The sequence below is a fragment of the Telmatherina bonti genome, assembly GCF_933228915.1.
Source record: "Telmatherina bonti genome assembly, chromosome: 14".
Classification (NCBI taxonomy): domain Eukaryota; kingdom Metazoa; phylum Chordata; class Actinopteri; order Atheriniformes; family Telmatherinidae; genus Telmatherina; species Telmatherina bonti.
The window spans coordinates 31,838,570-31,850,223 of NC_136612.1; the positions used below are offsets into that span (position 1 = coordinate 31,838,570).

At 41.3% G+C, this 11,654-nt stretch overlaps 1 protein-coding gene across 1 annotated transcript; it reads right to left on the minus strand.

Annotated features, from left to right (window-relative positions):
• Positions 1-232: 232 nt before the first annotated feature.
• On the minus strand, positions 233-9,481 carry eif3d (eukaryotic translation initiation factor 3, subunit D). Its single transcript, XM_079252314.1, has 16 exons — positions 9,388-9,481; positions 8,497-8,622; positions 7,746-7,791; positions 4,838-4,974; positions 4,667-4,752; positions 4,515-4,587; positions 4,294-4,415; positions 4,078-4,210; positions 3,851-3,998; positions 2,451-2,581; positions 2,264-2,349; positions 2,060-2,189; positions 1,508-1,650; positions 1,206-1,398; positions 1,019-1,112; positions 233-346 (listed from the first exon to the last, which is right to left on the minus strand). The coding sequence occupies exons 2-16, from the start codon at positions 8,617-8,619 to the stop codon at positions 333-335; spliced, it is 1,659 nt and encodes a 552-aa protein (XP_079108440.1). The 5' UTR covers positions 8,620-8,622; positions 9,388-9,481; the 3' UTR covers positions 233-332.
• Between the last annotated feature and the right edge of the window lie 2,173 nt (positions 9,482-11,654).

Below are 11,654 nucleotides of genomic sequence, written 5' to 3' on the forward strand. Positions count from 1 at the left end.
AATACATGTGAAACCCACTGGATGGTGGGGCTCGTAGGACCGAGTTGAAAACCGCCGGTATAGAAGGTCAAGCTTTTTATTTCAGGTCTGATCGGCAGCCAGATGAATTAATTCAGCATCAATGTGCTTCCCTTCAGGAGAAACTAGTGGATCATCTAACCGCGGGAACGCAGAGCTACACATACATAACTACATATGAGAAAAGAGAAAAAAAAAGGAAGGCATTAAAAAGCAAGTTTCCCATCTTTTGCTTTATTTGATGTTAAAAGGAATTACACAGTTTCTCCAGGTTTGCTGAAGGCTGCTTTGGTCATCCAGGTCGACTCCACACTTCAATTCTCTTCATCTAAAATGAGAAGTGCAGGTTTGTAAGGGCTTTTGTCACCTTTCACATCCTCGACTACACAATAAACCATCATCTGTCTCTAAAGCAGCGTCCACATTGGTTATGGAAACTACAGTTTGAGGTTTTCTTTGTGCCAATACCTGTGCTGAGGTCTTGTATCTGTGGACCTCAGGAAATCTGGGGATCTAATTTTTAGGGGGTTGGGGTGGAAATTGTGGGATTGTTCACCTATTATATGTCTATGGTAAACTGTTAGGTCTTGGCTCCCATTTAGAAGCTAAGATAGCTTCAAGGGAGTCCAAATTTTTACAAGTATCCAATGTATGTATTGGTGTGTCCCTGTAGTTTAATGTGATTTGTAAAAATGAATGAAATGAAATAAAATAAAGACTGACACTGCTCCACCTCCATGTTGCTGCTGGAGGAGTTCTTATTTTTCCACACAGACCCAACAACCTGGTTGTGTTTCTGTTAAACACCAGCTGTTGGTTGTGTTCATCTCACTTAATAACCTGGTAAAGACCAGACAGCATATTTTCTCTCCCAACATGTAGAAATTATTACAATAACAAGTTTTTTTTATAATTATTACTTAACCATCAATCATACAGACTCATACGTGACATAAGAAGTTTAACAGAGAAGAAAAGTCTGTTATGTAACTAAATATACCTTCTTCTTCCTCATCCTCTTCATCTTCCTCTTCCTCCTCCTCTTCATCAGAGCTGAAGGTCCCATCAGGCAGGCTGTACACCCGAATCACTTGCTGTTTAACAAAGAAAAGAAAAAGTATCGTCTTAATTAACCCTCCTACTGGAACATCTGGACAGCTGTTCCCGGCTCTGCTGCAACAGCCCACCTTGTTGGGGTCCTTGAGGATCAGGTATTTGCCCTCGTCCAGCTTGCGGCAGATATCGATGACACAGCGGAGGATGCCCCAGGCGTTCTCCATGCTCAGGTTGATCTGGCTGGCGAACTCGTTGGGTTTAAACTGCTGGGTTCCCAGGATGACGTGGCGCGCCGAGTCCTTCACGTGGTACCGAGACACGTACCTGAGGAGCAAACGGCGAGTAGCGTCAATCCCAGCTTCCTCCATTTCATCAAATGATCATCCTTCCCAACTGTCCCACCATCCGCTGGACTCCTGGCGTTAGAACTCACCCCAGTTTGAGGTACTCTGATCCAGCCAGCATGGCGCAGCAGGTCCAGCGCGCCAGTTTGTAGCTGTTGTTTTTCAGCTCGGTGGCCAGCACGGCGCCTCTCTGGGAGTCCAGCTTCTGACGCCAGTCCACTCCATTACAATACTGATGAGGACAAAACAAATCTCTGTTTCCATCTTGTTGCTATGAAACGAACGTAATAAATCTGCATAGTTTATTAGTCATATTTTTATATTTAAAAAATGACAAACTGGGACCAGTTTATCTTGTTAGTCTGGCCCAACAAGCTGGACTCAGACTAACTCTGAGGAAATATCATGAGATGAAACTGGAATTAATAATTTTTTAATTAATGTATCAAAACAAAATTAAAATCATCAAACGGTGGAATTTTTCTAATGTCTTGATCTCTTCCATCATGAGTTGTAAATGTTAAAAAAGCTCCGATCACGTCGACATGAAGAGGCATAACAGTAAACTCTGGCGACATTTCATTTCTCCGATTGTAACGATCACTGATCGGCTTTTCAGAACCACATCCGGGTCCTCCTACCCTGGAGTCCCACTCGTTCAGGGTCTTGATGTTGATGAAGGAGACTTCTCCGTTGGCGCCGGTCATCACTCCATCGTGCTCGCAGCGGATGATCAGATCAATGTCTTCTCCAAGCTTCCAGTGACGGTACCTGGAACACAAACGCCCCATGTGAGCCAGGGAGGAAGACGTCGCCACGTCTCTGATGAAGAATCCAGCACCAACCTGTAGGCTACAGACGCCACCTCGCTCTTGTCCATGTCCTCCTCCACAAACGGGTTGGAGTTTGGAAACTTGTATCTCTCCCCACCCTGAACAAAAGGAGTGAACGTGACACATCCTCAAAGGGAAACCACTCACTGGACGGTGTGTGTGTGTGTGTGTGTGTGTGTGTGTGTGTGTGTGTTCCTACCATGCGTAGACACTGCTGGCTAAAGTTGTGGTTGATGTATGTGGCCTCCATCGCAAGGTTGCGAGGAGAGTTGAAGGAGTTTCCTTCATCCTGGGGAGGCTCGTTGGCGGTCTCGCTCACGGTTAGTAAATCTGGAAGGAAGTTTCAGCGAGTTTAACGAATAAAACCGATGAAAACCACAAACACACATCTGTGACAGCAGCTGCTCAAAAGTCAGTTTTCCATCATTAGGCTTCTCTTCTGGACCCTTTCAACTTTTCTTAAATCATGAATAACATGTTGCAGGAGTCACATCATACACACTTTTCCCTCCATAAAACTATCAGGAAAACATCTGATAATGCAAACACACACACACACACACACACACACAAACTAAGGAAAAATTGTGGCAAAAACAAAAGTGTATCCTGCAGGTTTTAGTGTTTCCCTGGTACAACACACTTTATTCAGATGAAAAGGTTCTCCAACAACTTGTTATCTCTTAGGGCTGTGACGATATGCTTTTGTCCAGATTCAATTCCTATTTTTAGGGTGCCGATTCGATTTAAATTGCAATTCTCACAATTCTTCGATATTGCTGATTTTTGTAGATTAAAAACAAGATAAATGTTTAAAACTTATTTTTTTGCTCATCATTTTTCATGATTTCAATTAAGAAAAAACAACACAGTAGCCAGACCATCACTCTGCTGCTATAATGCCCAAGAAGACGAGTAAAAGATCAATAAAAACAACAAAAATTACAAAGATTTTATAATGAATTATTTTTATTTGTATGAAAAAGAATCAATTTTTTGTTAAAAAAATCTATTTTAAAATGGTGAAGCAAAACAAATCCTGATTTTCGATTTTTCAATTCGATTTTCCCACCCCTATTATCTTCTGCACCGGCCTGGTAATGAGCCACTGATTTGGGTCAGGTGTGTTGCAGCAGGGAAGCACTGAAACGTGCAGGATGGTAGTTGTCAAAGGACGGGAGTTGGTGACTGCTGTCTTAGACTGACTGTTGTGGTTTTCCTGCCAAGGAAACTTTGCTTCCTGGTTTATTGCCTTCCTACTCCTATAAAACACTAAGATGAGACAAGATCGCCCTCTGCTGGCTGATACAGCGAACTACACAGCCAGCTTTCTGCAGCGCTTATTGCAGCTTCTAACTTTGGATTGACTCAGTTCGTTCAGTAAGATTATTTAGTTAAATTAGGATGTTTAAATTGAAACTTTGATAAACTTCTGAAAGGACAAATTTGTTAGCAGAGCAAATGAAAATCCATCTAGTAAACCTGAAACTGTGGCTTTAGTGTAGCATGACAAACCTTTACTCGCCTGCAGCTGTGAAAACTTTGCATTATTGTTGACATGCAGCGATGTGAAGTGTCTAAATAGCTCAAATGTCTCACCAAAGTCTGAGTTGTCTCTCTTGTCGAAGAACAGCTTGTTGCCCACTCTCTGCACGATGATGTCCCAGGAGTTGACTGAGCGCGTGCAGCACATCAAGGTGGCCAAGATGGCATCGGTGGCAAACACGTTACCCTGAGTCTTAGCCAGCTGGAGACAAAATGAGACAGTAATGTGGATACACACTTGCAAAAAGAAGCCTCAGCTTGTTGTGTGGAGACTCCGCTACCTTGCGGATGACAGGATCATCGGTGGTTGTAACAGTGTGGAAAATCCTCTTGATGCTCTTCAGCTGTTTTTCGTTGCGGGTGGTGATCCGATCGAAAGCCTTGTCGTAGTGCTCCAACGCACCGCAGCACTCGCTGCAGGAAACGAGACAAAACAGGTTCACCATCGTCTGTATTTCCCTCAGACGGCGGATAAACCGCAGCTGAGCTCCACCTACATGTCAACAGGGTCAGACACCTCCATGTATCTCATCTTCATCAGTCTGGGGAAGTCCATCTCCTCCTTCACCTCCCAGTCACTCCTCACCTCCACAGAGGAGTCTCTGGGCTTCAGCTGGGCCTTGATGAACACAGGCAGCAAGTATGAGAGCACAAACCTCTTTTACAAACACGGCGGCAGGTGGGATGTTGGAGAAGAAAGAAGAAGAAAAATGAATACCTGCGACTTTTGGTCCCACTTTTGACGGACACCGAACTGCTTCTGAAACTTCTTCTGCAGGCGCATGCGATCCCTGGAAAGATGAAAACCTCACATTAACTCGTGTCTTTAGACAATCAGGCGTGGGCGCGCATTTCCAGCGAGCAGCTCACCTCTCCTTTTGCTTGGCGCTTTTTGGCAGCGTCTGCATGTTGAACTGGGTCAGATTCCTGCGGTCCTTGTCCCTGCGGAGGTTCCTCTGTGGAAACAAGCCCATTGTGAAACTGCACCACTGATATTATGACTCACAACACTCGCATGCAGCCTCAGCTTCCTGTTCTGACCTGAGCAAATCTCATGCGGTTCCTCTGGTAGGCCGTCTTCTGAGTCTTGGCGGTGTCCACCAGCTGGAAGCTCGTCTCATCCTCCTCATGAAAGTAGGCGTACTGACTGCCGCCTCCGAACTGAGAGGAATATTTATCTGAGGACAAAGAAAGAAAATAATGATCAGACACACATAACACAGAAAGAATCAGAGATTTGTCTCTGCAATCAACAAAAAATCTCACATGCATTAAAAAGCTGAAGATTTTAGGTCTTCCTGCTCAGGTAAACGTACTTAGTGGGCGTGTCATGGTTCATTTCCATGTTAACAAAAGTCAACAAAAGTTCCTTTTTAAAACCATTGATATTTTAATCAACACTGGTTTTAATAAGTCCTCCATGCAACCATCACAAACAGCATGTGAGGACTTTGCAGACCACTTCAGAAGTAAGATCAATGCCATCAGATCTGGTCTTTTATCTAAATGCAGTGTTGACTTTAACAGATCTGAATTATTGTTTTCACCACAGGAGAAGCTGGAGAGTTTTGTCCTGGTTGATACGAAGATGCTTGGTTGAGTTTTCTCCCAGCTGAACCCAACAACCTGCCTTTTAGACCCCATCTCCACATCACTGTTCAAGACATTTTATGGCTTCTTTTAGTCCAAGTTTTTACTAATAATAAATTACTCTCTTCAGACGGGTGTCTTCCCCACCACCTTTAAAACAGCGGTGGTGAAGCCCCTTCTGAAGAAGGGTAATCTGGATCCCAACACTCTTGATAACTACAGACCTGTATCAAACTTGCTGTTTCTTAGTAAAATGTTGTCTTTGTTTTGTTAAAAAGTTGTTTTTATTCAGCTAAATGAGTTTTTAAACAGACTGACTTGGAATCAGGGTGGCATTCATATGATGCAAATGAAGAGATTGAACAATCCTTTAATGTTTCTGCTCCAGTCAGGTGTTTTCTGTTCCTCTCAGTCAGACTTCTGCACCTGTTGACAGGTATTTTGTCCCACTGTTAAACAGAAAAGTGCTCTAATTTGTCCAGGACCAATTTGTTTGTTTTTTTTTCCTGTCTTCAACTCCATTAAATGAAAAAAAACAGTGTCTAATATTACTAAATTATATTTTTACAAATTTTTTGTTATTGTTACTTTAAGTCTCCAGTTATTTGAGTGACTGTTGTAAATTCAGCCTTTTCTTTAATAAAAAGGGCATGAATATATATGAGCAAAACTGTATATTTATTCTTCTTTTTAGTTAATTTGATTTATTTATATATTTTATACATTTATTTACATATTAGGACATATTTTATTTTTGGATGGATTTTACTTTTGTGTTGTTATCACTCCAGTTCTATCCTCATTGGGGTCCTCTTCACCGAGGGCTGCCCTTGCTCTGACTGCATGGGTGTTGCTGTGGGGGCTGTCCCTGTCTGGTGGGTCAGGATTCAGCGCTGAAGCCTTACAGTTGTGGCGTGGGTCCTGTCTGCCCGGACCCGAGTGGTCCCCATGGTGACGGCCCGGGTGGGGTAGCCCTTTGTGTAGACGCACCCTGAGGATATCGTGTCCCTATCTGGTGCACATGTACCTGGCCATTCCTCTTCTTTTAACTGTTATTGGGCTAATAGGGCACGGGTGGTTGTGGATGGTTGTAAGGGGACTGTGGATGTACGTGTGTGTGTGTTTTATCTATTTTGATGTAAATTGTTTTATTATGTAAAGCACTTTGTTTTGTTTTTAAGAACGAAAAGTGCTATACAAATAAAGCTTGATTTGATTTGGACTTCATTAAAATCAGCAGACTGGCAAAAACACAAAGAGATTATTAACTGAAACATATTTTTTTGATGATGAAAGGAGACAGTACGCTGTGCTTAATGTAATTTATAGTGAGATCCAGACGCCAAAACAGCGGTAACATACTATTTGCTGATGGGGAGGTAGCCTGAGTGTGGCACCTGTACCCGAACTGTCTGTACAGTGGAGGTCTGCAGCCACACCCCCCTCCCAGTAAGCAACAAATACCACTAATGTGCAATAAGAAGGGTTTTCACTGCAACCCAGTGCACAGCAATTGAGACGTTGCCAGAGAAGATCAGTGAGAGAGGCATACTAACCCAGCAGGAGCATGCCTCCGTTCACCTTCCCCCCGGGGGGGACAGAGCTCAGGGGAGGAGAAAGATTTTACAAGGGACGGTGATGTTGCAGCTTTCTCCTCCACAAGTATGTCAACTGTACTGCCTAAATTAGCCTAAAGCTAATGTTGTTGTCGCTCGTTAGCATTAGCAGCGCAACAACCGATCCTGCGAAAATACAACAGCCTCGTTGGTACAAAAGTCGATGTTCACGTGGTTTCAGTAGCTTTCAAAGTCACGGTAGGCGCCAGCTTTTTGCCACAGTACATGCAACTTATAAAGCCTTCCCACCGACATTTACACCCCAATGCCAGTGTTACCACGACTGAAACCACGTCAGCATACAGGTCCACCAGAGGAACTGTATGTGTTCTTCCTGGACAGCTGAGGCTGGAATTATGTTTTCAACATGTCATCTCCATGTTCTGCTCATGCACTAAACCAGGTCAGTGGATCAACCTGCTTCAGTATCCGAGCAGAACACACGCATAGCATGGAGATTACTTGCTTAAGTGTTGTCAAAGCTTTTTGACCCATGCAAGCTACCGTTGTTGCAATAAGAGTTTGAAGGGTTGAGGCGCTACAGTACAACATTAATTTGAATTCAATACACAATTTCAATGTTAGATGGAAGGAATTCTTACACAAAGTCCGTTGAAAGATTTATTTATGGTTGTGACAAATAATTGCAGCGATCATGAGAATCTTTATACAATCTCAAGCAAACTTTTCCAGTGAAAACATTTTAAATCAGAATAAGTCCCACCAAAACAAGTCTCACTCACTTGTGTATCTCTTGTCCTGGTAAGTCGCTCCAGTCCAGTCAGCAACCTGTTAGATCCAACACACACAAACATGAGAACACACAGTCACCACACCCGGGTTCCAGTGTTGGGGTTATTTTGTAACGTGTTACAGTAACTATTATTTTTTCGGGAAATAAAGCAAAGCATTACACTTAAAATATCAGGAACTAAATTACTTTGCTGTACTGTAGGAACATGCTACCCTGCATTACCGGAGGCTGTGTTTCCCCTGTGTGTGAGGTTTGGATCTGTTTAGTGGTGCGTGCGTATGCAGCTTTGTGTGTGTGTGGGACTGCCTGGACATGTTGCCATAGACATGAATTTGAGTGTAGAAACTGCTGGGTGTCCACTTCTACACTTCTTAGAATAAAACCGGACAGTTTATAACTCAATATTTATTCTATTGGAGTGATTGCATTTGACTTTACAGATCAGTGGAAGGAAACTCCTCTGTGTAAAATCAGCTGATCAATCAGCTGCTGAGAGATTACACTCTGCTTTTAGACATATTTCTTACAGTTGTGGCAGCAAGTATCTACATGGTGCATGCTAAGTGTATTTAGGCGGTAAATTATAAAAACCTGTCAAGTAAATCACTAAGTACTTTTCAAACGTAGTAACGAGGAATCTCATAACAACTTGAAGATGAAACGGATATCTAATTGCTTTTTTGAGTACCGAACCCAACACTGCTGAGTTTTTTCTGAGAACAAAATAACTAAGAACAAACCTTTCCCAGTCGATCTCCTTTGCTGAAAGGCTGGTACGGCATGTCTTTAAACTTCTCCGGTACCGCACACGGGCCCCATCCGGACGGGTTGTCCTGGATTACAGGGGCGTGAAACTTCGCCATGACCTGACATCAGAGTGGAAAACAGAGTGTAAAACCACCAAAGCGCAGCATCACAGGTCTATCTGTGGCAGTTTCAGCAGTATGTCAGGGTCTCAGGCAACAAACAGCTTTGATTTCTCCAGCAATGCACTGAATCAGGCATTGATCAGCGCGCAGTGGGCAAATCATCACTGACCCAAACTTTGTCTTCTCCAACATCCATCACTTTCTTATGGCTCACACCTGGCTGTGCATGAAACCAGTGAAAATGCCATGACTCTCTCCACCTCCCTCTTCTGCACACTCCACAAAGACCCCCCCCCCCAAAAAAAAAAAAAACGCCTTCATGCTTTGCCTGCAGTAGCCTGTCTCTGAAGGATCTCTGCAGGACCATTAGTATAGGCGAAAATGTTTGTTTTCGGCTTCCGTAGGTTTCTGACTTATTCATTCTGCTTGAGCCTGCTTCGGCATCTGGGCCGCATTTTCTGTTCACACTTAAACTTTACAAACATTTGACAAAAAGTCGCTGCTAATTTAGGAGCTTTGACAGGCAATCATTGAAATGTGCTCAAACTAAACTTAGATTAATTAACATAACAAATCCTTGACTTCTTTAAGCTAAAGCGGCTAAGGCCAACGCGAGTTGCCGAACCAGGTGGCCGCGAGACGGCTAAGCTAGCAGCCGTAAAACCAACCAGAACGCTGCAGATTGTGTCATTAAATAATCTAACAGTCCCAGATGATGCAGATGTTTTTCGTGCTTCTTTATAAATGTTGTTGCCAACTTACCGAAAACTCTGAGATGCTTAGCGGGGCGTTAAATGATCACAGCTTGACGGCGACGTGAAACCTCGACAGAGCGCCGGCGTGAGAGGAAGTGACGCAGTCGGGACGAGAGGAACGCAAATCAGCAGCTCCTGTCGTAAAACAATTTATTTATTTATTTATTATTTTATTTATTTATTTTTTTAGTTGTGAACATCAAAGTCTTACTTAATTGAGATGAGATAAAAAAAAAACAAAAAAACTCAAAAACAACCCATACTGTTGGTAAATTTAGTAAATATAAAATTCCTTTAAAAGTCGGCATTTTTTACATCGCCCCCTACAGAGTAAAACCAGGTTGCTTTTTCATTGGTAAACTTAGTGATGCTCTCCACCACAAAAACACAAAAAAAAAAAAAACAAAAAAAAAAAAAAACAAATAAAACCACTCAAAGCCCCTCTATATGAAACTGAACTCTGCCACAATAAAAAAAAAAAAACAAAAAAAAAAACCCCACAAATATAAAAATGTTTCAATGAACTAATATGTCAATAAATGAATTAAATACATTTCCATTGAGAAGCCAAGACAATGTAGCAAAATAAATGTCTTTATTTTCAGTTGTATTAATTGTACTTTGTATCAATACTTTTCCATGTCTTTTTTAATTTAATTTTATTTATTTATTTATTTATTTGCAATCTTTTATAACTTAGTGATATTTTAAAAATTTCTTTCCTCCTTTTATTTATACTGCATGCCTGTATTTTTCTTCGTCTTTTCAAACTTTCTGATTCCCAAATAACGTATTTCTGTTTTTTGTGGTTTTTTTTTTTTGTTGGTTTTTTTTTTGTTTTTTCATCTGACATTTTATTTATTTAGGGACACTTTAAAATTCAAAGTCACATTAACGTAATCAGTGTTTCCAATCTTGCATTTTCTTTCTCTTTCTCTTTCTGAAAGTGTATTTATTTCTTCATCTCCTTTTGTAAATTTCTTCATGTATTTCTGCCTCATTATGTAAATGATGTTTTCAGCACCATAGTTAGCACAATGGATTTTACTAATATTTCCTGAATCATGATACAGCCACACAGTGATGCACTATCAAGCCACCCTATCAGTCCAAATGGCCTAATTTAAAATGTAAACCTCATTCAGGACCATGGCCAGCACCATAGATTTATCTAATCACGTAGGCCGATGATACTGTGATATGGAATGAATCATCACACAGCTACACAATTATTATGCTCCACACAACCTGGCCATCTTCAGTCCACACACAGTGGTGCTTCGATATCTTCAAGTAAAGAAATCAGTTCAACAAAAACTTCTGTTCCATCAAAGTAAGGTAGGCGACATCTAGATTGTCTGTTGTCAAAAGAACAAATTTACTTTGCCAAGAGGTGCTTTATATGATATCTGGCCTCTGTTGATAATTTAAGTTTTATTCTTTACTTTTCTATTTCACTACTACTGAATGTACATATTGATGCTGGACAAGATGGTTGGGTGGAAAAGAAAGGCAAAAGTAAACAGTTGTCACCACGGCAACCAACACCAGTCATTCAAATCCAATCCAAACCCATGTGGAAATATTTTATTTTCTTATATTGTATTTTATTCTTTCAAAGTTACATGTTTATTCAACAAATAAAGATATAAAATGAATGATCTAGTGTTTTTTTTTAAAACCTGCTTTGACGTTCATGTCACTTTGAGCTCCTGCCCGGAATGCATTTTGGTCTATTTTTACCCGTCTAGTAAAGAGAATGTAGGTTTTTATATTCAACGACTTTCACAGTCATTGTCATATTCTCTTTGTGAGGGACTAAACTGGTTTTCTCTCAAAGTGAGTGTTGCATTTCTGGTAATTTGTTTCCACTAGCAGGTGTGTCAGTCTGTTTCTGGTGAATCATTCATCCCTGACAATGTTTGGCTGCATCTGCAGAACAAGCAAAGGTTTCTGACTGCACCTGCTCCAACTAAAATGACATTAATTTGTACCTGATTTCTGTGGTAACACGGCTTCATTAAGGACATTTTGGTAACTACAGCATCTCACTTGGATTAAACTTCCTGTGTTTACACTTAGAATATTTCTCCCCCCCTCTCTTTTTCTCAGACAGCAGATAAAAATTGTTTTGCCACCAGGAGGCCCTCAAATCTAATATGGTATTCTTTATTTTCATTTTATTCTTTTCTTTATTTGTTTATTGCAAATATAACATAACTCCTGACCACTGGACCGGACCGGGGTAACAATTGAAGGGAGAAGAGAGGAAAG